This window comes from Mus caroli, unplaced genomic scaffold (genome assembly GCF_978045245.1).
Source record: "Mus caroli unplaced genomic scaffold, Mus_caroli_1 scaffold_9, whole genome shotgun sequence".
In the NCBI taxonomy this organism is placed as follows: domain Eukaryota; kingdom Metazoa; phylum Chordata; class Mammalia; order Rodentia; family Muridae; genus Mus; species Mus caroli.
The window spans coordinates 15,102,229-15,129,095 of record NW_028227264.1 but is presented as its reverse complement, the minus strand read 5'-3'; the positions used below and the strand labels follow the sequence as shown (position 1 = coordinate 15,129,095).

General features: G+C 39.4%; 1 protein-coding gene across 1 annotated transcript in view; it reads left to right on the top strand.

The window, feature by feature from the left end:
- The window catches only part of Heca (HECA ribonucleoprotein granule regulator), a 47,890-nt gene that overhangs the window by 8,878 nt on the left and 12,145 nt on the right, over positions 1 to 26,867 (top strand). Inside the window, exon 2 of the mRNA XM_021174994.3 lies at positions 23,049 to 24,089. Coding sequence (XP_021030653.1) covers positions 23,049 to 24,089 — 1,041 coding nt within the window. The remainder of the gene's footprint in view (positions 1 to 23,048; positions 24,090 to 26,867) is intronic.

Here is a 26,867-nt window from a genome sequence, read left to right as displayed (position 1 = left end):
CATGATTTGATTTTTCTTTACAGCTGAATAATACTCCATCGTTTATATATACACCACATTTTCATTATTGATTCATTGATTGAAGGACAGTGAATTCATATTTAGAGTGGTCTTATTACTTCGATTAACTCAGTCTGGAAATTTACAGAGTTTTGTGTCTTAGGTGATTTTGAATTCTATCAAGTTGACAGTATTAACCATTGCAGGTTGCTCAGTATAAAAGGTTTATTGTGGAGGATGATGGGAAGATCTGACCATGTCTGCTGATAGAGGGAAAGGAACCAGTGGAAGGGGAAAGATGAAAGATGGATTCAAAGGAGGGTATATGCAATACTTATAACAAAGCTGCACGCACACAAAGCCGGGAAACACAAGCATGCAACAGGAAAGCTGGGCCTTGATAGGAAGAAGGGGTCCTCCTAGGAAAAGTAACAAGGAAGTTTAGTGGTGGCGCACGCCTTTGATCCCAGCACTTGGGAGGCAGAAGCAGGCAGATTTCTGAGTTCGAGGCCAGCCTGGTCTACAGAGTGAGTTCTAGGACAGCCAGGGCTACACAGATAAACCCTGTCTCAAAAAAAAAAAAAAAAAAAAAAAACCAAAAAAAAAAGTATCCTAAAGTACATACACATAAAAAATAAATACTACATAGTCACATTTTATAACCTGCGTTTATACTTAGTATTTTATGGACATTTTTAGTAGATCACTAAGTGTATCGGTATTATTTTTAAAGAATATGTACTGTACCATCATCTTTCTGTACCTTAGAGAGTATACTTCTTCTATGCGACTCCTATCCACACATACATAATTTATCTAGTTACTTCTACCTACATCAATTCCTGTTGCCATATCTGTAAATGAGGTTATATTGAAACCACTGAACTAGACCGTTTGTGGGTAGGGGAAAAAAGGTTGGGCTATCTCAGGACATGGGTTGGGGGAAAAATGGCACAACAGTAAGTAGATTTTATATGACAGTTAAGAGGATGAGTCTTTGAGCTGATAAAACTGTTGCAATTGACAAGACTAATGCTCTTGCTCAAGGTTCACCTTAGGGGTGTCGAGGGGCAGATTAAGGGAGGCTCTTGGAAAACAGAAACCCACCTATAGGCTTCTGTTGCCTGCCAAGGTTCTTTTCTTTAAGACATAGTCATCAACATCAGACTGCCATGAGAGTAGGCCAGCTTTGGACCTAACAATCAAAATAACACAGGCTTTGACATTTTTAAATCCTAGAAATAAAATTTTTACAGTTCTGAAAGTTGGGAAGTAAAAGATCAGGTAATAGATTTAGTATTTGGGCAGGGTCTGCTCTATGGATTACGTTATTTTATCACAGCATCCTTAAAGAGCAGAACAGATAGAAAGGATGCACCTAGTCTAAATCACTTTTCTAAGGATAGTAATCCCATCTCTATGGTCACCTTCTGAGCACTAGCTGCCTTCTTAATGCTTGTGCATTGGGAATCAAATTTCAACAAAAGTTTCAGGCGAGACCTCGGTTTTTAGAGTGTATTTTACGTATGGACTTGGTATGTAGAGATAATCATTCCACCTATGGTGGTGCACACCTTTAATTCCAGCACTCAGAAAGCAGAGACAGGCAGATCTCTGTGAGTTTAAGGCCAGCCAGGGCTATATAGTGAGAGCCTATCTTAAAAAAAAAAAGATAAGTCTATATTTTACAATGAATTATATCTCTGGTTCTTAGTTTTACAAGCATGCTAGAGAATTTTTGGCACCCATGAGGGTCTCAGCAATGGGAGAGTGCTGTTGTGACTCGGTGCTTAGAGCAGATGCTATTGTGCTTAGGGATTTTAGTGATTTGGTAGCTCACAGAGATACAAGAAATTATGTACTAATGGCAGATAACAGATTAGTAGCTGGTGATAATGAAGGTGCAAGCATAGCTGTTGACATTCTGTGTGCACTATTCTAATGTTAGTGTTGAAGATGACTGGTATTATATGGGTTTTTATTTAAGCAATGCTTTAACTATACATAATCTTTTCTTCTACCATCATTTCTCTCCAGTTTAACTGGAAACAAATGGGATGATTTAGAAAAAATTAAATACAACAAAGTATGAAACAGTTATGCCTTCCTTATAAAGAAATAAACACAAGGATTTTATTGCATATACTACAGCAGCAGCGGTGAAATAAGAGCTGGGACGTGTGTAGTAAAGAATTGCTTTAACTATAGGGGCTGGAGGTAAAGATTGAGAGGTGAAAGGATCATGTGAGTTGAAGAGTGATCAACACCAAGAGTTCATTCCATTAGTGTGCTCATTGTTTTGTTTTGTGCACTTATCTATCTACAAGGTATTTATTATGTGCTTATTGTCTTCTAAGACAGGAAGTATAATCTTACATTATACACAGGAGCACCAGAATCTACACTTTTAAAGATGTTCCCAGTAGGAGGAAGTAAGAAAGGCCCTGAGTTTTGGTTGCTGTCAACGTGATGTGGCTGATGGGGCTGAGTAGTCAGTTTGGTTGTGTGGCAGCCAGTGAACTCCCAGTCATCTAGCAAAGACTGTAACCAGGACAGCTGCAGGAGCCATGGGTCATTGAGACGCTTGCCAAGTAACTGTATATTTTAACAAGATGATTATTCTAGAGCTTTTAAAAACTGGTAAAAAGTAAGTAGTTTTAATAGTATTTGTAAATTATGTTGTAATTTATCAGCTGTGGAAAGGGGAAGCAAATAACTTATACTGTTATACTCAGGACTATAAAAAACTTGAACAATCTGAGAAAAATATTAAGAGGGAGCTTTAAGAAAGATGACTTAATGAGAAACTGAAATGTTAGTTATCTAAACAGTTAGCTAAGACTGCATTTGCTAAGTTACCATGGCTCTCAGATGCACTCAGTGCAGTGCAGGTCATGGTGAAAGTGTTGGGAAGGCAAAGCATTCCCTCTTCCTTCAGAGTCAGGCCCTGAGGAGCTGCAGTTAGATTGTAACAGAAATATGTGGAACAAAGTCATGGGTAGAATTTGAAGCTTTCTTCAATTTGATGGTAAGGAATAAGCGGGGAAGGGTCACTTCTGGGGAAAGTCAACTTTGTGGAATGACAAATGGACTCTTAGAATAAATGGAAGAGTCCAAAGATTTGTGATGGTGTCTCTTTTGTGTGGTGGAGAGACTTCTCAATTCTGGTAGTAAGGAGCAGTCTCAGTAAGGTGATTTTTGGAAACTGAGTTCTTTTGGTGGGAAGAGGGAAGCTGTTCTACTTTTAGGCAGATAAGAGATTTCAAAAAGTGAAAGCTGTCAACAAATACTTTTGTAAAGAATTTTTTTAACCATAATGACATATTCTGGACTCTTAAAGTATTTTGGCGCTCAAATTATATCACCCTCCAAGAGCGACTTAAGATAGTAAAAGATAACCCACATGCCATAATTCAGAATTTCTGCTTATTTCATTTCATTGACAATTCACTTGGTATAGAATGCTTTAAGGTATAAGCCTGTATAGAACTAATCCAGAGGATACATTGTAGCAAAAGTTCCGATTACTATTGTAAGTTAGGAAAATCATACTTTAATGTATATTTTCCCCTATGGGTAAACATAGGTTTGGTTATATTTTAGATCATATCCTTTCAAACTATAAAAATATGTCAGGAGAGCCTTTCTGGTGTTGGGTGAAATCACAAGCTCTGTTTGACATTCATTACTTTGTGAGCGTGAAGATGATTTCAACATGATATTTCATAGAATTCTATTAAAAAAACTTACTACTACTTGTTATGACTAGCAGAGTGTCTGGTCAGAAATGGAAACTGGGCAATATACAGAATTAAGTTCTAGCTGTTTTTTATTGGCAGCAGAAGAAGCCTGTAATCTGAGAGACTGAGCCTGGGATAGTTGGCAGCAGTTGTTAATGAACAAATATGGTGTGTCTAGAGCAGTGATAGTCACAGAGAGAGCTTGGCATTGAGAACTCAAAGTGCCCTTCAGTGGTTGAAGAAGAAATGTGCACATCTAGCCCATGGGACAGCTCAAAGACTTCTTGCAAAGGGTTTTAGTTCCGTGTGCCTTCTTCCTCTGTGGTGCTTATGTCAGGTAGCAGTAAAGGCTCATTAAGGGGGAGCTGCTGGTCAGGAGTGTCTTTCCTTTTCTCCCCTTCCTCCTCTTTTTTCTCTCCCCGATTCTTGGGGATTGAACCTAATACCTTCTCATTACTTGCAAGAAAAACATACTACTACTAAGCTATACACTAGCCTGTGGAATAGTTATTTCATCATATTGTCTAATGTAAATTTTTAACATCATTTTTATCTTTGCAGTCACATAAATGAAAAATACACAAATCATTTGCATTTGAAAGATTGTCAGTGAGTAAACATCTGTATCGTGGTATTTTTCCTGTTAAATTTTTTAATCTTTTATTTACAAGTTTTTGTGTTTTATTGATTTACACAGTCTTTATATATTCAGGGTTTTTTGCATCTGTGTATTACATTCTACTATTTATTAGTCTTTCAGCTTTTTTAGGTCAGTCTATACTAGCTAGAAATGTCTTGTATGATTATATACTATCTACATAGAGACAGAGTCTCTGGAAAAGCAGAAGGTTTGGAAGTTTGTGCATAGCATCGTTATTGACACTTAAGTCCTTTGAATACAGTTGCACAGTAATGCTGTTAAGTTTATGGAGTTTACTGATTTGACTGCAGTTTCTGCTGCCCTCCTCTGTGATTCTCTTTATCCCTGGCCACTACAGTCTAGCAGACAGCTGAGCTCAGTGCTCAACACCTGACTCAGATGCTTTGCAGTTTTTATGCATCTAAGTGGCATTTTGCAGCTTTTTGATACAGGCTCCTGTTTCCTCTTCTCATGAACCAGGTTGCAAAATGAGACCTTAAAATCCAAATTGCCTATTCTTGGTTATGATAACAAACTTAAGTTCAGAGTCAGAAGAAAGGTCTCATTTTCCTCACTCGGCACTTAAACTGAAACGGCATGTGTGTGTTAATAAAATTCCAAGTTTATTCATGCACTGTTCATGATGCTAATCCAGGCAGGCCCACACCTTAGACATCAGTGATTTGGAAAAGGCTCCCAAACTCACTGATTATGCTAATGAGTGAGATTGAGAGGGACAGGTTAGAGTTGTACATTTGTGTTGCCATTTTGCAAGATTCCTGACTCTTTCCAAGCCTAATTTATCATTAAAAGTTGTGTGCATGTACATGCTTCTATGCATGCCTCTGTGTGTATGGGTTTTCTGATGTGGTTGGTGTAATGGGGTTCATTGTGCCATAGTCCACATGTGGAGGTCAGAGAGCAACTCTGAAGTGGTTCTGTTCTTCCACTTCTGTGTGAGTTCTTGGGATGAGACTCAGGTTGTCAGGCTTCTGCCCTAAGCCCAGTGTTATCTAGAGAAAGCAAGGGTAACATGACATTGCTTGTGACGAGCCCTCTGTAAACCATAAAGCTGTTTGAAAAAGCAATTAGTTGTGCCATGATCTAGGAGTTTTAGTGCTTTCTAGATGAGTTTCTGCTTCTCAGTTTGTGAAGGAGAGTGGCTGCATTCCAACTAGTGATGAATGCATCTGATCTGTTGGAACCAGCAATCCAGGACAGACCTTGGCCTTTCTCCAAGGAGTTCACAGTGAATGCTAATCTTCCAAAATTCATGTGTTGCTTTTGTAGGAGGAGGGGGCTTTTGTGTCTCTACAGATTTGGATATGAGAGCTCTTACTGTGTAGATTTCCCTAGAGAACCTTCCTGTTGGCCTCAGGGAAGACCAGTTATTTGAGTTAGTCTTTCTAGAATTGCTGCAAAAGACTTTATGATACAATTAAATTTCCAGGTTTTTTTCCCATTAGTTTATGTGATACTTCACTTTTTCCCTTTCAGTTTTGAAATGAATAATTTTGAATCTTGGGGAATGTCCATAGTACAAAATTTATCTGTGTTTACAAAAGGTAAAAAATGAAGGTTTAGTTATTGTGGCATCCCTAGCTTAAACAGTCATTGGGAGTCTGTAAGTTGGCACTTACTAGTTTCCCTTAGAACATTTTATGAACTCCTCTTCAAGGGTTGTATCATAGCAGGCTACGTTAAGTGTCTATGTATGAGGTAAGGGATCCTTTTTAGGCCATGAGGCTATAGTCAGGACTGATTTGGGGGTTGTTTTCATTTGCACTAAAGTATATATAGGACTTAAGCATGCCCTCTCAGTCTACAAGCCTTGCCTTGTTGTAACGGATTCTTTGTTGCTTGTTGGTTGCTACGAGAGCATTTGAGAGATGCTGTTCAGTTTGACTGTAGGCAAAGGCTTGTCTCCCTGAGTCCCCATAGAATGACTGCGTGGGTGATAACTAGGAAGCTTTCTGACCAGGTTATTTTGAAGGAAAAATGTGATTACAGAGTATCGTATTTTGGAGATTTCAGCTCAGCAAATTAAATAACTAAATGTAATTGTTTATTTAAGGATATAGATAGAGGGAGGACATTAGCTGTATTGTGATTAAGATATTACTGGTTTAAACTCAAATCACACATGTTAGTGTGTTATTCCACCAGGATACACCTGAAAGAGGCTAAACTTAGTCTTAGTGCCCAGTGTTTTGTCTGCTGTCTGATTTAATATTCTCCATACCATATTGCGTTTCTTGACTTTCTTTTCAAGGAAAACTGCTTTTTTGTTTGTAACTTTTTCCCTTTCCTTTTGAACTCAGCAGCTTTCTTAGCTCCAGTAGATTTATCTCCTTGTCTTTTATGAAAGGTAAGGGTCAGCAAGCTTTTATGATGTAGTTGGGTTTAAATATTTCTTCAATGTGGCTTAGCTTAGAAGTTTAGTAAGTTTGAGTGCTAATTATGAGTGCCGAATGTTTTGAATAGACTGTTCTTAGTTATAGAACTTTATGTGTCTTACTCCATCTGGTTATTCAAGATTATTGGTCACTATCTCTGTGCTCTTTTTTTTCTTTTCCTTTTTTCTTTTCTGGTTTTTAGAGGCAAGGTTTCTATGTGTAACAGAGCCCTGGCTGCTCTGGACTCTCTTAGAAGACCAGGCTAGCCTCGAACTCACGGAGATCTGCTTGCCTCTGCCTTGAGTATGGGCTTAAAGGTGTGTAGGGCCATGGCGCTGCCTGGCTTTTCTGTGCTCTTTTAAAAGTGCTGCTGGGGATTCACACCAGGACCATGAGCATGATGGACAGATATTTCACCACTAACCCACATCTCTAGCCCAGCTCTTTACTCTGTGTGTGCTGATGCTTGGGGATGGAGGAAGGAAGGCCACTAAAAGCTAAATGCCCTTGAGTATATGACTAAAGGATCCTCTGTATGTCTGAGAAGTGTCTGTAGACTCTGCATGAAGGGTTCTTCTTATTTCTATTATGTGGAACTGTGATATTTTTATCAGAAAGAATAGTAGATCATTTTCTCTACTCTGATAGTCAGACTAAAGTAGCCATATTTTGGGTCTATGTCCATTTGGGTTTTGACATGAGTCATAATATAGCTTATGTTAGAAAATGAAAATGGGGCTTTTCTACCTTCAGGAGATTATTGATGTGTCCTTTTTACTGATGTTAGCATGCCGGAGCCAGAATAAGAATTTAAAATGGGTAAATATCTGTATTTAGTTTGAATTTGAAGCTAGGTTAACTTTTAGGTTTTAATTGAATTTAAGGTCTAGGAGAATAGACTGGGTATACTGAGATAACGTAAAAGTGTATGATGTTAAATACAAGTGAAGACCTGCTTAGAATGACAGCATTCCTGTGCTTATGAACTTAGGTTGCTTGCACAAGGTCAAGTCAGACAACATTCTAACATGGAGTGGAGTCCTTTCATGAGGCCTTCCTCTTAATTGGGGTTAGTTTGCAATGAGAATAATAGCAAAATTGTCAAAATCAAGTTTTCAAACTCTGGTAGTTTATTTAATTCTAAGAATGCCTTTTCAACAGAAATAGTTGGATCAGAATAATGGGATTTGTGGTGTTTTAGCTTGTCTTGTTTCTACCCTTCTTTTTTACATCCATGTCAAAGTAGCTTTCAAAACTATAGTTGCTTGGTAATCATGGAAGGTGGGATAGGTCTGAAGTTCCCCTAACAATCCTAGCCCTGCTGAATTGTCACTATTTAATCTGTCTAGAAGCTCTCTGGTAGGGCATGCCCCCTTGACCTGCCATTAGTGCAAAGTCTTGGTCCTGAGATGTCTGTTGAAAACTGTTGCCTGCAGTTACTTATTGAAGCTGCAGAAGTGCCAACAGTAATTATAATAGTTGGGGCCAACAAAAATTGGTTCATGAAACATAAAATAAAAAATTTGGGGAATGAAATGTCCTTATGGGTCTTAAAATCTCAGATATAATCCTGTAACTCTTGAAAACCATGTCTTTGTGCAGGGTAATATGCATTCTTTGAAAACCCTTGAAATAAGGCTCCAATTCTATCTGTGGCTAACCTCCAGATTCCACAGGACCAGAAATTAATGGCTAAAAGAGAGTTTTAAACTGTCACATCACCATTTGAAGGCATGCCCCAATGTATGTATGTACATACAGCCTTTCTGCAAAGGCCATTAGACTTATTCAGGTTACTTAAGAAAGTCTGTGCAGATACTAACCACTAAGTTAGATGAACCTTACTTAGTAACTGCACAGTACAAAAAAAAAAAAAAACAAAAACAAAAAAACAAACAAAAAAAACAAAAACAAAACAACCCCCCCTCAAAAAAACCCCAAAATAAACCTTTACCAAAACTACTTCAAGAATATTAGCTTATCTATATAGCAATAAGTAACAGTGACAAGTCTTAGAAGACAAGGAAATCAACATGCTAGTTTTTAACCTAATATTAGGTAGGCATCCAGGTTTTAATAAAACAAAAATACAAGGTAAGCAAAAAAGGGGGGCTATGACTTACTTTTATTTCCCTCATGTTTAACCCATATAACAAACTCCACATTGGGCATATAACAGTTATTTAAGATACTTTTTGAATTGGCCTACATCTTCAGCAGTTGATAGGAATTAGAGCATTTTCAGAGACTTCATGTATTTTTTTCTTCTATAATTTGATAGTCAGGGTTTTCCCCCTGTAACAAGTATTTAAACGGCTCTGTTTATAAAAAGAAAAGGCTGCTGGGTGTGGTAGTGCATGGTTTTAATCTTAGCACTCGGAAGACTGAGGCAGCTAGGCCTTTGAAAGCAAGGCTGGCATGGTCTGTATAGTGAGTTGCAGGTCCAGGCTACAGAGAGAGACCTAGTTCAAACATAGAAAGGAAAGTTTGTTTGGGTAGACGATTTTCGACGTTTCAGTTAATTGGCCCCGTTGCTTTTTGACTGTGGAGGTACGTCGTCAGCACATGGTAGACCAAATCCACTCATATAATGGTTGGGAAGTAAGAAAGAGAGGAGACAATTGGTATCCCACATCCCAGTGGGAAAGTCTCCCGCTTCACCACATTCTGTGAACTAAGCTGAGGATCAGGCCCTTAACAAAGAGAGCCCCCTGGATTCCAGATCAAAAATACAGCACACACTGCAGTATTTGACCCTAAAATGAACCGGGTGATTTTATTTTATCTTTTAGAAGAGTCCTTTTTAAGTGTTGCTTATCCAAAACAAATCCCATACCTATGTCCATTAGTATCCATGTTACGTGGCAGTCAGTTTTAATTGTCATTTTGACAATCTACAATCACCTGGGAAAGGTATCTCATCGGAATTAGTTTAGCTTGTGGCCATGTCTGTGGGGGATTATCTTGATTCATAGGAAGACTTGCTTTTTTTGAGTGACACAAAACAAAACTAAGGTAGTCAGTATCCTGTAAAATAGAGAGACTCTTTCTGTACACAATTATATGTGATAAACTTGCCCAGAAAACTGAGTCATAGTTTTATGAAGTGATTAAAGTTTATAGTTTGAGTATCAAGGCACTTTGGGAGTGTACTATGCACATGTCCTTGTATTAGTTATGTTTCTGGATACTATGGCCAAATACTTGACAACATACAGCTTACCTTTTTAATTCGGTTCCCAGGGCAGAGGGTTGTAATTCTCATGGTGGGGAAGTCATGGCAGTGAATGTGGCTTGATCTATAGTGCTGACCAAAAGCAGAGAAAGGGGAATATCATTGTTTATCTGGCTGGACCAAGACCATGAGAATGGTGTCCCTTAGATTTAGAGTGGGCTTTCTTTCTCTGATAAGCCTCTATGTAAACACTCTCAAAGACCTGCCTGAAGGCCTGCTTTAGTGCCAGGGGTATTCATTAATCCAATCAAGTTGTTCTCACAGTTCTTATCTGTAGTGACTTCTACTGCCAGGTACTCAAGCTATTCTATATTTTACTTTACTTTTTTCATTTTCTTTTTCTTGTTTTTTCCTCTCCCCCTCCCCTTTCCCTATCTTTTTATTTATTATTTTGCAGGAACCCAGGGCATGGCACACCAGGTGTGCTCTCTACCACTGAACTCTACTTCTGCCTGCTTTGTCGGGAGAGGAGAGAAGGGGAAGGCAGTTTGAGATAGTATCTCAGTGTGTAGCACAGGGTGGCTTTGAACTCAACAATCCTTGACCTCCTGCCATAGCTTCCTAAGTGCTGGGATTACTACTGTGTGCCGCTAGGCTTGGTTCCCTCTTTATTGTAGTTAGGCTTTTTTTTGTTGGTTTGTTTTGTTTGTTTTTAGTCTGATATAGTAAGTTGATGTTGACTATACTTACTAGCATATACTAATTAAAAAGAAATCTGACCTCATCGTAATATTTATAAGTAATTAAACATAGCTGTGATTAGTTACAGTGGGCGAGATTCAGGTTGTCATTTCATGGTGTTCCATTCACTGTAGAAGTAGAAAAGAGGAAGTGGAAAGTGTGGATAACAGCATATTAGCACACAAACTTACTATCAGTATTTCCAATAGTCATTTGTTTTTATTTTTCTGTCTTCCATACTACTCTTTTGTTTTAATACAAAAAAGATAAATCTACTAGACTAGCGGGTCTAGTCATTTGTTACTGCAAAGGAAGGATTTCTGCTCACTGAATTTGCATTGAGGCCAACCAAGCGACGACACCCTTCTTTGGCTGGCTTTGCAAAATGAGGGCTGGAACTTTGGCTCCTATCAAGTACAGACTTTAATTCATATTTGATAAAACTGAATTGTAAGTTAAGAAAGCATGTGAAGAGACTTTTGCTTTAGTTATGAACTTCCTTTACACAATTAAGCTGTCTTTCAAAAGAATATACATAGTATAATGTAAATAATCACAGAGAATATTAAAAATAGGGACTTAATAGGTGCAATAGTGTTTACCCTAAGCCATTAGAAGAAGTAGGTCACAAGTTTAGCTTTAGTTCTAGCACAATGTGGTCAGGAGGCAAACAGTAGTGATGTGCTCTAGTCTTTATTAGGTTAAATAACTAAAGCCAGCCACTTAACTGTCAGGGATTGTAAACAACAAAAAAATGTTAAGGACAATATGTTTTAATAAATAAGCCATATTTATTTTGTCTACTGTTATTATGAAAGGCAGTTTGTTCAAGGGATGAAACAGTGTGGCTCAGTAACCATCTCTTAGCCATTTGACTTGAGAAGTCTATTTTATTTTGCATAGGAGTCCTCCACCTTATTGTCCCCAGTGTCCACATCTGATAACAAAAACCCAGGACTGATTTAAGATGTCATACTATAGGGCGGATTGTCTATTGGGGAAGTTTGAGGGCTCGTTATACATATATCTATGATAACTTACTGAAGAAAACTTACTTAAATCACTCTGAAGTATTTCCTATGTGAAGTTTGCAGTTTGAATTTTAAAGTACTGTGCTGGCTAGGTTTTTTTTTTTTTTTTCAACTTTGCACAAGGTACGAGTCATTTGAGAAGAGGGAACCTCAATTGAGAAAATGACTTCAACAGAGTGGCTTGTAGGCAAGCCTGTGGGACTTTTTTTTTTTTTTTGGTTAGTGATGATGTAGGAAGGTCTGGATCATTGTAGATGGTGCTGTCTCTGGGCAGGTGGTCCTAGGTTGTACAAGAAAGCAAGCTACACGAGCACTGAGCGAGCAAGCCCGTAAGCAGTATTCATCTATGACCTCTGCTGCAGTTCTTGCCTACAGGTTCCTGCCTTAAGTTCTTGCCCTGACTTCCTCAAGGGTGAAGTATAAATTGTAAATTGTAAATTGTAAGCTGAAAAAAACCTTTTCCTTCCCAAATTCCTTTTGGTTTTGGTGGTTTTTAATTACAGCAATAGAAACCCTAACTAAGACAAGCATTTGGTGAATATATTATGCTTTGTTCTCATATGTCCTTATTTTAGCTTCTATGCTTACCTATGGATTATGACTCAAAATTGCTTCTTAGTTGAGCTTTTAGAAGATACTGAATAGTAGCAAATATTGGTTGTATTTTCTGACAGGAAGCTGGCATTTGCTGCTCACACTGCCAGATAAGTCAGTATTTTATCTATTGGACAGCCAGGAAGAGGTAAAACCTTTGCATCTTCAGCCATTGGAATTCCAAAGGTGGGGAGGACAGGGACTCTCCTGTGGTCTTTCTCCTTAGATACTATTTGGGAACTCAGAGGAGAGAAGTAGTACATTTTGAGGTCCTGAACTATAACTTGCATGGCAAGTGGGAATCTATATAAGAAAATAAAGACATTTAATTTTGGCCAAATCTTGACTACTTGTTACTGAATACAAAGGATATTGGCAAAGATTATGAAAACCCAGCCTGTTTTTTTCATGAACAAACAGGCTTTGAAATCTGATTACAGTGCTATAAAATGAGGTAAAGACTTTAAAGCTCCTGCAGATACCCACGTCTACATGCATGCACCTGCACACATAACTCTTTATGATGTGATGCAATTTAGAAAACTGGCCCTGCTTTTCCTTCAGAAAGATACTAGTACTGCATTTGAGTGCTGTAGTACCACATAGTTTTCTAATATTCTTAAGCTGTAAATCTGAGCAAGAGAAAAGCCTACAAATTTATTGTCTAGGACAATATGATCCTATTATATAAATGTAATTGTACAAACTTCAAATAGAATAATATTAACAAAAGACTTATATTATATGCATAATTTTAGCAGATATAGTTCTCCAAATTATGCATTAAACCACTTTTTATTTCTAAACTAGCAGATGATTAAATTATAAAAATGCTTTGTTACTCAGTGGTGCTATTTAGAGCTACTAACCCTAGGCAGTATGTTTCCATGAATCCTTAACCTTAATAGAACATCTTCAAGGATTTGGGTGATTTGGTGATATTTTGATGTTGTCTGTTATAATTTATACTCTTCAAAGTATTTGGGTGAATTGATATTAGTGTTTAAAAACATTGTGAAAATCAGCAACTTTGGAGGAGAAATGAGATGGGGTGAAAGATACTGACACGTCCCATTGTTAATTTATGAGATAAACTAGATGTAGAAATAAAGCTAATACAAGTTAAAAGACACCCATTAAATTAAAACACAACACACAATGATTGCTTATTTAGGCATTTTGAACATGTTTTTCTTATACATGAATCACAGACTCAAGATGATTGATTTGTTTGTTTTGTTTTGTTTTTTGGTTGGGGCAGGTCTTTAGGACCAGTTTCATAAATAAAATTATATTTTGTGCTTTATGAATCCCTGTCACCCAAGCTCGGGATAAAAGGGCTTAGTTGGAGAAGATATAAAGTACTTATTTTTTGATATTGAGGGCATCTTTAAGATGTTAAAACAAGTCAGTTAGTGAAGTGTTTGGAGTATGCTATCCTGCTTTGTTTATTACAGGGGAAAATACACCTCTACCTCTTTGTAGCTTAAAACACACAGGAGAAGTCTTGGTCTGGTCAACAGGAAGTGAGGTTGAGAGTAATACAGGCAAGATCGTGGTGGCGTTTTGCACGAGAGCATTTATTTAGCGTGGAACTTGGAGGGTCACTGTAGAGAGATGTGTGAGTTGGAGTCAGGAGTCTATGGCCTAGGAGTCTGTGATAGGGATGTGAGGCTGAGAGGAAGCTAAGAGAAACCAGGTGGGAAAGAGGAGGGGGTGTGCTTGTGTGCAGTGGGAGGGGAGAAGTAAAAAAGGGTTAATAGACACTCTTTGTGCTGCCCTCCCCGTGTGTCTCAGCAGTCTGCGTATGTGACAGAAGATTGCTTACCTCCCTGGAGCTGTGCTATAAACTCAAATTTCTTGATATTTTTATTTTTTAATGTTTTTAGCATTGTGTTGTTGCAGACTGAGTTTTTAGCAATAATTGCTTAAAGTTAAATGAATAGGTGTTAAGCTCTATTTGAACTATTTCAGTAATTTTTATTACTCATAGTGACCCTTTGATGTAGGCACTGTTATTTCTACCATTTTATGGGTAAAGAAAAAAAAAAAAACAGTGGCACGGGGCGGGGGGGGGGTGTGGGGGGGGAGGGGGAGCAGTTAAATGTCCTGGCCAAGGCCTGAAGGCTAAGGAATTGAGTGCTCCACAGGTTGCTTTCCATGTCTGAAGCTAGAAGTGAAGACACTCACCAGGAGTTCATGCTGTGAAAGAGACTGCTTAGACATGGGTTGTTCAGAAATGCTGAAATTCATACTTGGTATTCTGAGGAAAGAAGCTTGGGCGCGTAGTTGTTTGAGAAAGTGAGGTGACAATAAAAGGCTGGGTATATCTGTCCCTCCTTCCTATCTCTGTTCACCAGCACTTCAGCTACTCCAGAGTAGCTTGGTCCATTCCTTCCATACCTACTGCATTTTCCTAGTCACAGATTTACAAGGGTAGGTAAGACCTTGTCTCCACTACAGGCTTCAGAGTTTAGAAAGTTTTTATAAAGTCAGATGATCTATCTTCCTGACCCAGCCCACCTAACTCTCATTATGCATAGGATACTTGAAATTGTTTTAAAGGGGGGGTGGTGGTGGAGATAACTCAGTTTTACAGTTAAATTCCTGAAAACAGAGTACCTCATAGGTGAGCAGTAATGACTAGTCTTTATTGTTTTAAATTTAAATTTTTAGTTTTTGAGAATTCATACATGAATACTGTATCATTTCTACCACTGCCTCCCTCCCTCCAATTCCTTCTATGTGGCCCCTACTCCCTCTCAAGTTCATGACTACCTCTTTAATTATTGTTACATATATGTTTATTTGTATATACATATATACACAACTGCTGAGTCCATTTAGAGTTTCTCTTGTGTATATGTATTTACGGCCTAGTTTAAATCTATCAGGCTTTTGCCTAAAGAAGACTGAATCTCTCCTAGCAGCCATTGATGACTTATAGTCCTTCATTCAAAGGTGGGGCCGTGTGAGATGTTCCTCGCCAATATTGGCATGTTAGCTAGTATTTTCATTACATAGGTTTTGTTTTAATGGCCATATTGTTGAGATTTCATGGGTACAGCCTCCCTTTCAAGAATAGAAGACACTATCTTGAAGCACATATCCTGGTCCGTTGGGTCTTCTGCCCCTTATTCTCCATGGTGCTCCATGCTGTTGTAGATGTATCAATTTGAGATGAACAGCCAGTTCTTCTCTGCAATGTCAGGTTACCAGACCCTTTAAAAAGTTGTTAGGCCTGAAGTTTTATCCAGAATGAGCAAGATTGCATAAGAAAAAAATTGTATATTTTTTTCTTGAGTACAGGGAAATAGAAGTTGGGTCCTAAATACTTGAGGATAAACCTATGAAAACTGGTCCTGGAAGGTTTATATACACAATTTTGGTATATATATCTGGAGGGCAGGATATGAGTGGTGTGTGGAGTATTTGTGTGGTACATTTATGGACATGCTTGTATGTATGTCCCAGTGTGCATGTGAGAGCCAGAAGTTGACCTTGGGAGCCTCTTCCAGACTCCACTTTATCTTAAAAAACAAACAAAAAAAAAAACCAAAAAACAAAAAAACAAAAACCAAACCAAACCAAAAAGTGTTCCACTAAAGGTGGGGCTGATTGATTGGCTAGCCGGCAAGCTCTAGCAAACTGCATATCTCCCTGCCTGCTCCAGTACTGGGCTTACAGATGAGATGAGGACACCGCACCTGGCTTTTATGAAAGTCATGCATGTGTGGGTGACAGGAAGCACCTTACCAGCTGAGCTGTTTCCTCAGCTCTATAGACATTTTTTTTAAACATTGCTGACTGTGTACAGGACGTTTGCAGTGTCACGTGTGAGATTATCATGATTTAATGTTTCAGGAGATGGTTGTGATGCATGCTTTTCCTGAAAGGAGAGTTTCTCTTCTTTACTAAAGGGTTTTAGATGTGTCTGGTAAGTTCATCTTATTTATATCTCTGTGGGACTGCTGTTCTCTTAAGGATTAGGGATTTTAGGTGGTGCTTTTAATCTCAGCATCTGCAAAGGTAGGCTGATCTCTTGAATTTGAGGCCTGCTTTGGTCTGTGTAGCAAGTTCAAGAGAGCCGAGGCTACATAGTGAGATAGCAACACAACAAAAGAGTTAGGGATTTTATAATATAACTAATTTATGGTAGATATGATTTGGAATCTGTTAGTGCTGTTTTCTTAGAGTCATAAAATCTGTTTGTAGAAGTTTTGGTTAGGAAATGAAGAGTGGAGCATCACTCACTCTCTTAATTTCTAAGCACTTGTTGTATGGTATCTTCAAAACAGAAAAGTGGGAACTAGAATGGGGCAGTTGGCATTTAGCTGGGGAGCTAGCCACAAGGTAGGATGTTATGGTGGAAGTAGTTGAAAGCAATGCACAATATCATGGAACTTTGCAGCATATAAAGGCTACATACATCTGAGATGAGTAGGCAGGTGCTTTTGTCTTGATGGGTGATGAATGGCTCAGTGTGGGTCAGCAACAGAATTAGCACATGCACTCCATCTTTCTTACTCATCTCTGCTGCCTGTCCTGTGTGGTCAAGGGAAGGAGAGACTGCATGAGAGGATAGGGCAGCAACACAGGTCCCTGTGCTGTCCCCACTGTGCTCTTGCTGTTATTATTTCTAATCATCCTATCGCTTAATCTCCTGCCTTCCTCCCATCCTCACTCTGGGTAGGAGGTGTCACAGAGTGTGATTTCTGTTGAGTGTATTTCTCAATATTAAGCAGGCTCTTGACTTTGTTTTTTGTAGCCTAGCTACAAAGCCACATTACAGAGGCTGATGTGTAAACATACAGAACCGGCAAGGTGGAGTGCTGACCTATATTTGTCAGCCTTTCATTGCTATAATGAAATACCTGAGGCAGGGTACTTATGAAGAGTTTATTTAACTTATAGGTTTGGAGGTTCCAGGGCATGGTGTGTGCATTGGTCCAGTTCTGTGTGGGCTCTGTATGGCTCTAGTACAGGAACAGGTCCCCAGGCAGCCAGGTTACTAGGACTGCATTTCAGAAGTATTCCTAACTAACTGAAGACAAAAATCAAGAAATAGAGCAACTCAATGATCATCCTCTTGCTCCAAGAGACTGAGTGTCCTTCCAAGGGCACAGTTCTTGTTAGGCTGCATCCCATAAAGCTCCATATCCTCTCACATTGCCACAATGGGGATCAACACATGAATATATGGGAATACTCAACTATGTCCACATTGTAGCAGGGCCTTTCCACATAGAAACGTGGATGCAGAAAGCAGGTGAGACTTGCTATGATGAGTGATGGTGTTTAAAGCCACAGGGAGGTGTAGGAAAGTTATGAACTTATGTCTTTCTTCCATGTATCTGTATTAGAGCTCTTAAAAAAAGATTTATTTATTTAATGTGTATGAGTATACTGTCGCTGTCTTCAGACACACCAGAAGAGAGCATCAAATCTCATTACAGATGGTTGTGAGCCACCATGTGGTTGCTGGGAATTGAACTCAGCACCTTTGGAAGAGCAGCCAGTGGTCTGAAACACTGAGCCATCTCTCCAGCCCTAAAGCTCTTAATTCAGTTTGCTGATAAGGGTCCAGCTTCCAGGGTCTGTTATATCTACTGCTTTTTGGAAATAATCTAAATAGAATTTTTTCTTATTAGTTTACCTTAGTCTTTTTTTTTAAGGCAAATGGACTTCAGGATTTACATTATGAATAATTGTGAGTGAAGAGATCAGTAGCCACCCTTAGTTAGTTCTGGGTTCATATATCTTAGTTATTATTATTACTACATTTCCAAGATATGCTATTTAAGGCTGTCCCTCTGAAGAATTGAAGTTAAAGCAACTGAACTTTAATTGACAACATTTTCAAGGACATAGTCCAAGTGATTGTAGTTACTCAGTATGAATCACTTGTACAGTTTTTTTTTTCAGTGTGCTTTGGTATAATTGGATCTTTGTTCCTCTAGTATTACAGCTCGTTCTTCCTTCTGCTTTTGTCAGGTATGAGTTTTACATGGCAGTGTCTTAATGAAACTTTATTTTGCTCCTGATTGTAAGAGGCCTGGGTCAGGTGGTATAGTAGGTGTGTGAAGGTAGTATGTGAAGCAGTGGGCAGGAAGACCTAATGTTTAATAGATAGCATATCCTTTCTGTTCTAAGCACTGTGTGTGTGTGTGTGTGTATGAATTTTTTATCATTAACAACTAAAGTATTTTTATCTGCATTTTCCACAGAAGAAACTGATAAGAAGTAATTTGTCTAAGGGTACTAGCTTGTTTGTAAATCTGTGGGTCACAACACCCTTGAACAACCCTTTCACTTAAGACCATCAGGAAACACATATTTAAATTACAATTTATAACAGTAGCAAAACTACAATTATGAAGTAGCTATGAAACTAATTTTATGGTTGGGGTTCCCCACTTCATGAAATACTGAATTAAAGGGTTACAGCATTAGGAAGATTGAACACTGTAAATGGTACTGGTATACAGGCATCCTGATGGCAGAATCAGTGCTCTGGATTACTCGCCTATACAAAATGGGATTTGTACAAATGAAGATTAAGGGTTTAGACTCCTTGGAGGCAGATGGAGAGCCCACGGTAGTCATCTAGGGCTGTTCTGCTGAGACCCTGGCGTCCTGCTCTGAAGGAGACAACTGGAGTTCAGGAGGCACAGCTAGGATTTGCACAGGTTTAAAGGTATGCCCACCCATGCTCTTGGAAGTGGTGGGAAGTTGTGTTAGTTATTCATTGGGCAGTGGTCAGGTTGTGTTTCTAAGGAAGTTGGGGATTTGTTCCCTGTGTTATGTTTTCAAGCTGCTGAGTTGTCCTAAGCTTCTAAAACATGCTCTGATCTCAGCATTGGCTGTCCCCTGTTCCATTCACATTCTCCTTTCTTCCCTTTGTGGCTGGCTACACTCCAAGTCTCTCAGAGAGTTATAGACACATAGTGGCCACCTTTTCATCTTGCACACCCTTTGCTCACCATTGCCTTTGATGCCTCCCTCCCTCACCAGGAGAACAGCCCTCACAGAGATGGCAGTGCTTGATTCTCTGCTCATTCTGTGAGCTTTTGACCCTTACCTTACTAGTAGTTTTCAGTCATTTTGCCCTACAAGGAGTATCTGGAAATGTCTGCAGACATTCTGGGCATTAAATTTGAGAGAAAGGATACTATTGGTAACCATTGAGTGGAGGGCAAAAATGTAGCTAAATATTTTGTAAAGCACAGGATAGCTCCTACCCGAGGACTTATCTAATCCCCAATTTGTCAGTTGTTCAAGGATATAACACTATCCTCCATTCTTAAACATTTCCCGTTTGACATGATTCTCTCTTGACTTGTCTTCCAGTGACTTCTGTTTCTGTCTTACTGTTCTCTGTAGAGGACTCTCTTGTACTGTTCTTGGTGGTAGTACTTTCTGCCATGATTTTCTTCCCTATCTCTTGTTTATGTTCGTGTTTCATATTCTCCTTGAATGTCTCCTGGGTCCCAGGAATTTAACCAGCATCTCTTGACATGTGATTCCATCTGTATTGTGTTTGAACTCTCTTAAGCTTTGGTCATATTCATCTTTCTTCATCACACAGGTACTTTCTGTTCATCAGGTTCCAAGTAGGGAAGTTGGTAAGATCATTGCTCTTCATAGGAGTTATGGTGGTGGGGTTATACAGGTCAAATGCTCAGGGTCCACTGATGCTAACTTCCTGTAATGCACTGGACAGTCAAACTCCACAAAGAGTTCTCCAAGCCAGGCCTGGTGGCGCACGCCTTTAATCCCAGCACTCGGGAGGCAGAGGCAGGTGGATTTCTGAGTTCCAGGCCAGCCTGGTCTACAGAATGAGTTCCAGGACAGCCAGGACTACACAAAGAAACCCTGTCTCGAAAAAAATAAAACAAAACAAAACAACAACAACAAAAAAAGAATTGTCCAAATGCCAGAAGTGTTAAGGAATAACAAATTTTGCTTTTAGTTTCTACTTGGGGAAGCGAGGAAAGAAATGCTGACCACTGGTTCCAGTTAGTAGTCATCTGGAAGAATGGGAGGCAGAAGGCGAACAGCATAGAAATGCAGACTGGAATGTAAAAAATGTAATGAATTATGTTGAAAATTGTAGAAGTGAAGAGAGAGCAATTGGGGAAGCTGTTGATTGGTTGTTCTGTGTCCTGGTCTTTTCTGGGCAGGTAGTCACACTTAGTGTCTGCCCACATCAGTGGCAGTTGTTAGTTTGGGCCTGTGGTATTGAATCTAATCTGTTTATGCCCTGTTAGGCTCTTAATTTCCCAGTTTGGATATACACTTTGCAGATTTTGCTATCACTTGTTGAGACCTTCAGCTATTATTACCACACTAAGCTTCTTTAGTAAATAACTATGCCAAGAGCTATATAGTAACGGTTCCATTAATACAAGAACAACATCAGTAAGCCTTACATGCTAGGTACTGTGAACTCTCTAAACATGTATTTCTAAGCATGTGTATATTTCTTCCCAAAATTATAACCTACCAGTTATTTAAATATAAGTATATATATTATACACATTTATAAAAAAAAGATGGAAAGAACCCAGATATCCCTCAACAGAGGAATGGATATAGAAAATGTGGTACATTTGCACAATGGAGTACTACTCAGCTATTAAAAACAATGAATTTATGAAATTCTTAGGCAAATGGATGGATCTGGAGGGCATCATCCTGAGTGAGGTAACCCAATCACAAAAGAACGCACATGATATGAACTCAATGATAGCAGATATTAGCCCAGAAACTCAGAATACCCAAGATACAATTTGCAAAACACATGAAACTCAAGAAGAAGGAAGACCAAAGTGTGGATACTTTGCTCCTTCTTAGAATGGGGAACAAAATACCCATGGAAGGAGTTACAGAGACAAAGTTCAGAGTAGAGCCTGAAGGAACGACCATCCAGAGACTGCCCCACTTGGGGATTTATCTCATAATCAGTCACCAAACCCAGACAATAGGCAGATGCCAACAAGAGCTTGCTGACAGGAGCCTGATATAGCTGTCTTCTGTGAGACTCTACCAGTGCCTGGCAAATACAGAAGTGGATGCTCACAGTCATCCATTGGACAGAACATAAGATCCCCAATGAAGGAGCTAGAGAAAGTACCCAGGGAGCTGAAGGGGTCTGAAGCCCCATAGGAGGAACAACAACATGAACTAACCAGTACCCCCAGAGCTCCTTGGAACTAAACCACCAATCAAAGAAAACACATGATGGAACTTGTGGCTCTAGCTATATATGTAGCAGAGGACGGCCTAGTCAGCCATCAATGGGAGGAGAGGCCCTTGGTCCTGTAAAGGTTCTATGCCCCAGTATAGGGGAATACCAGGACCAGGAATGGGAGTGGGTGGGTTGGGGAGCAGGGGGAGGGGATAGGGGATTTTCGGAGGGGAAATTAGGAAAGGGGATAACATTTGAAATGTAAATAAAGAAAATATCTTTAAAAAAATTAAAATAAAATAAAATAACCAGAATACTTTCTCAGGTTAGTATTTCTGAGAAATACTGGTACCAGGAATTCAGACTTACCTATTCACCCCTTCCCCACTTTAAAAAAATAATATTTATTTTTTTCAGATTGGAGAAAAAAATGAAAATACAGTGAATGTGTATCTAGTCCTTATACCACCCCCAAGTTGAACCTCCCAGTCCACTGTCAGTAGGTTCTGTAACATTAGGCTCTGAACCTGTGTTTATACATAGTAGCACTCAATTCTATAGCTTACCTTAGGGTCCACTCCTGCTGTTTGTGGGCTGTGGATTTTGACAAGTGTGTGTGATGATATCCAGATTCTGTCACAGTATCATACAGAGTATCTGTACTGTCCTAGAAACACGTTCATGCTTCTCTTCGCTTCCCTGGTAACTACTGATCTTGTTTAGTGTCTCTATCACAGGTCTTACTTAAATCTTTAAAATATAGATTCTAAGCTCAGATTCTAGATTGCTGTTGAGAAGCTGTAAGAATCTGGTGGCTATCAGTCACCATGCACACATTTCCCTTTCAGAAGTGGGCCTGCTTTGAGCTATCGTGTTGTCTTCAGTTGTGGGAATGTGTTTAGCTGTTCGGGCCCTGTAAGACTTGAGAGATGCTTCCTTGTTGCTTTCTTTCTGTGTGCTCTAAGAGAGTTCTTGTTTTCTTTCTTAACTGGAGTTCTATGTAGGCTAACAGTCTAACCAGACATCCTGCATTTAGTATCTGCTGACTCTAGAAGAGTTGAGATGAGGCTGGTCTGTTTTCTCAGTGCCATCCACTATTTGGGACAGATGCTATCTAAAACCCCTGATGATAAAGCACTTTGAGGGCCCTTTTGAAGATGCCACCAGAACTTGTTGGGGTAGACGCTTCATATTCCTAGTTGCCTTGCAGTTTTAAAGGAACTCTGATACTGTCTGTTGTTATACCCACATCTTGAGAAAACTTTATACCACACTGTTAGAAGGCCAGACACACAATTGAACTAGGAAGGATTTGGACTTCTTGAAACGTACCAGTATGTTTTTTTCAGCAAATAATAATAGAATATATATTTCTTTGGGACAGCATCATATCAGAAGAAAATAATAGATTTTTCTAAATCTGCCTGGTGTTTGTTCTAGGGGAGGTGTAACTCGCATGAATGGGCCAGGCGGACAGAAGGATGGATGCCCTCTGGAGTCCTTGTATCCTTGTGCTGAATCTCGTTTTCTTCTTCTTTCAGAAGCTCCTTGTGCCACGCCTCTGATCTGCAGCTTTGGGAGACCAGTGGACCTGGAGAAGGATGACTATCAGAAGGTGGTGTGCAACAATGAGCACTGTCCCTGCAGCACCTGGATGCATCTTCAGTGCTTCTACGAGTGGGAGAGCAGCATCTTGGTGCAGTTCAACTGCATTGGCAGGGCCCGCAGCTGGAATGAGAAGCAGTGCCGCCAGAACATGTGGACCAAGAAGGGCTATGACCTGGCTTTCCGCTTCTGTTCCTGCCGCTGTGGGCAGGGCCACTTAAAAAAGGACACAGACTGGTACCAGGTAAAGCGAATGCAAGATGAAAAAAAGAAGAAGTCTGGGTCAGAGAAGAACACAGCAAGGCCTCCAGGGGAGGCTGGGGAGGAGGCAAAAAAAGGCAGGCCCCTGAACAAGCCCCAGAAGGGCCTGAACCATGACCTTCCTCGGCGGCATTCCATGGACAGGCAGAACTCCCAGGAAAAGACAGTCGGTTCTGCAGCCTATGGGGCCCGCTCCCCTTGTGGCTCCCCTGGCCAGTCCCCACCCACAGGCTACTCTATCCTCTCCCCAGCCCACTTTAGTGGTCCCCGATCCTCCAGATACCTTGGGGAATTCTTAAAGAATGCCATTCATCTTGAGCCTCACAAAAAGGCCATGCCAGGAGGCCACGTGTTCAGAAATGCCCACTTTGATTACAGTTCGGCTGGTCTGTCTGTACACAGGGCAGGACACTTTGACACCCCTGTACAGTTCCTGCGGCGGCTGGACCTCTCTGAACTTCTCACTCACATCCCCAGGCATAAGCTAAACACTTTCCATGTCCGGATGGAAGACGATGCCCAAGTAGGCCAAGGCGAAGATCTACGGAAGTTCATTCTTGCAGCCCTCAGTGCCAGCCACAGGAACGTTGTAAACTGTGCTTTGTGCCACCGAGCGCTCCCCGTGTTTGAACAGTTCCCTCTGGTGGATGGAACTCTGTTCTTAAGCCCCTCAAGACACGATGAGATTGAATATGATGTTCCTTGTCACCTTCAAGGTATAGGTGTTGATTCACCTTGCCTGGTTTCTATTTGTTAAAACCCAAAAGAGCAAACAAGATGGAACTACATTTTTACTTTATTTAATTGTAACTGACATGTTTTTATTCTAGCCAGGGACTAAATAGGTAACATGAGTATTCTAGCTTCTCCCAGTGGCTGGTGTTTTTTGTATTTGGATCTCACTGTACTGGGTACAATTTTATGTCTTTGTTCTGTGCTAATTTGATGAAAGGATAGCTAATGTTTAGCTTCTTATAACTGGGTAAAAATTTATAGAAGAAATTACATTTTTCTCTTTGCTGTGAAGTAGTTTGAAACCTTTAATGTGCCCAGCAGGCTGTTATCCTTGTAAACAGGGAAAGGAGGAAACAAGAAGGGCCAGTGTTAGTCGAATTAATTTTAAAATTGTGAAAGATGAGAACATTGATAGTATCAAAAAGAAAATGGGGGATGATTGAAGCCCAGGCATGCTGTTAGTTGGGGGACTGTAGTGGTCAGCTTATATGTATGACAAAGACTTGGGTACTTTTTAGGCATAACTTAAATAGCAAGTAGTTGGGCAGTACAGGTATGAAATTAAAACTGTTGAACTTCCAAAGAAGAGATGCATGTATATAATAGTTCATAACTTTAACAATATGCTGCAGTGTCAGATAAAAATGATTCCTGTCTTCTTCCCACTAAACCCTGCTGTTTCCACCCCCAGAGCCAAACACATTGAAATGCTAAGTGATTCTTCAAGGTTTTTGACATCAGGATTTGAATACAGTTATCTTAAGTCTCTGGTTTTAAGTACTGTATCTTTTGATAAGACTGGCACATAAGATGGATGACTACGGATCTCTTTCCTTTGGAGATAAATCCCTAGTGTTTCTACTCTATGTTAATGGTGTTGTACATTACATACATACATACATACATACATATGTGTGTGTATGTGTGTGTGTGCGTGTATATATATGTGTGTGTATGTGTATACATACACATATATATGTGTATATACATATATATATGTATATATATACACGTGTATACATATACACACACATATATACACACACACACACACACATATTTTTCCCCATTATATCCCTTGAAAGGGATACTTTTAAAAATTAGAGTTCATTTCTTCCATTACCATGTGTTTGTTGTTTTGTTTTTTGGAGGCAAAGGTCTCACTCTGTAACCCAGGCTTGCTGCAGTCACAGTCCTGGAAAGACTTATTATTGAGAACTAACCGTTGGTTTAGCGTCTAAAGGTTCAAGTGCCTGAGAGTGGTGTATTTATTTTTTGTTTTAACTTTGGGCAGTTGCTCTCATCTAGCAGCTTTGTAAACCACTTTTCTAAAGCATTTCTACACACTTAACATTTTTTGAAGTTTCTTTTCTTCTGTAAACATCTCTTCTGAAGGCTTTCATTTCTATGCTCTCTCTATTCTGCCCTGAAGAACTCAGGACCTGCTGGACTTGAAGGAAAGCCTTTCTTATTTCTCACGCTTTATGTCTTGCCTTCTAGCCCATATTTTCTTTTCTTTACTTTTTCCCTCAGACACCCTCAGAAGCTGCGACATTGGAAGTTTGAGAATGCCTTCATTCAGTCTTAAACACTTGGTTGTTACCTAGCCAGGTCATGCAGTCCTTTAAATTACAAACATTTATTTCTGGAAACTTAGAAAGTGTTTCTTCACTATCTCCTGTCTTACCTTGTTACTGTCTTGAAGTCTGATATTCTGAACCCCCAGCCCCCAATCTCTATCCTCTTTAAAGAATTTGACTTTTCCCTTACTCTCTCTGTGTTAGGAAACCCTTCTATATATGGTGGCTACTCAGCTCCTCTACCTTCATAGACTGTGGGCTGTCTTGGATTATTGAGTATAGAAACTTAGATCCTCACTTTAGAGAAACTTTGCTTTTGTATTATAAATACAAAACTTTGATAAATTTCTTTCTTTCTACTTAATGTGTGATATTGTACCTCTTAGCTTGACATTTCTGACTTTCTTTTGATGGGAAAGAAAATCCTGTGTTTTTCTGTTATGTGTTATCTGTTAAACCTTCTGGAAATGGACTGTTTCCTTAGATTTCTCTTCTAGTATTTTGAATTTCTAGGACCTTTTGTGTGCTTGCTTTTTTGAGACACTCACTATGTAGATCAGGCTGGCCTAGAAGAGATATTCCTGGCTCTGCCTCCCAAATGCTGGGATTAAAAGCATGTGCCGCCAAAAAAAAAAAAAAAAAAAAAAAAAAAACAAGAAACATTGTTGTTTCTCAGGTGCAATTTCTTTACTGTCTTTCAGAGTAAGAAAAAAGTTGCAGTCACAGTGCAGTCTTCTTTGGATGTGGTGTGTGGTTCTCAGGAGTTCTTTAGTTTTTGTTGTAAGGTGGAACTCCCCAAAGCCTAGTGGCTTCAAGGGACTTAAGCCCTCTCACGGTTCCATGGCTGGGCTGGTTAGGATGGTTTCTCATCCTACTGGTGATAGACAGGTTGGCTTCTGGTACTCCCATGGAATGGGTTCTCTGTTAGCCATGTCCACCTTCATCCTCCATTAGGTTAATTTGAGGTGTTTTTTTTTTTTTTTTTAAAAGTTGTGCTTCTAATCGAAACACAATTGTAAATACTTATGGATTGTAGTGTAATGTTTTTGTGCCTGTTTATATTATGTAATAAGATTAGGGTACTGAAGATTCCATTCACTTCGTATTTATAATCTATGTGACAAGAATGTTCAAAATCCTACTAATTTTGAAAAATATATAATGAACTGTAGTCAGTAC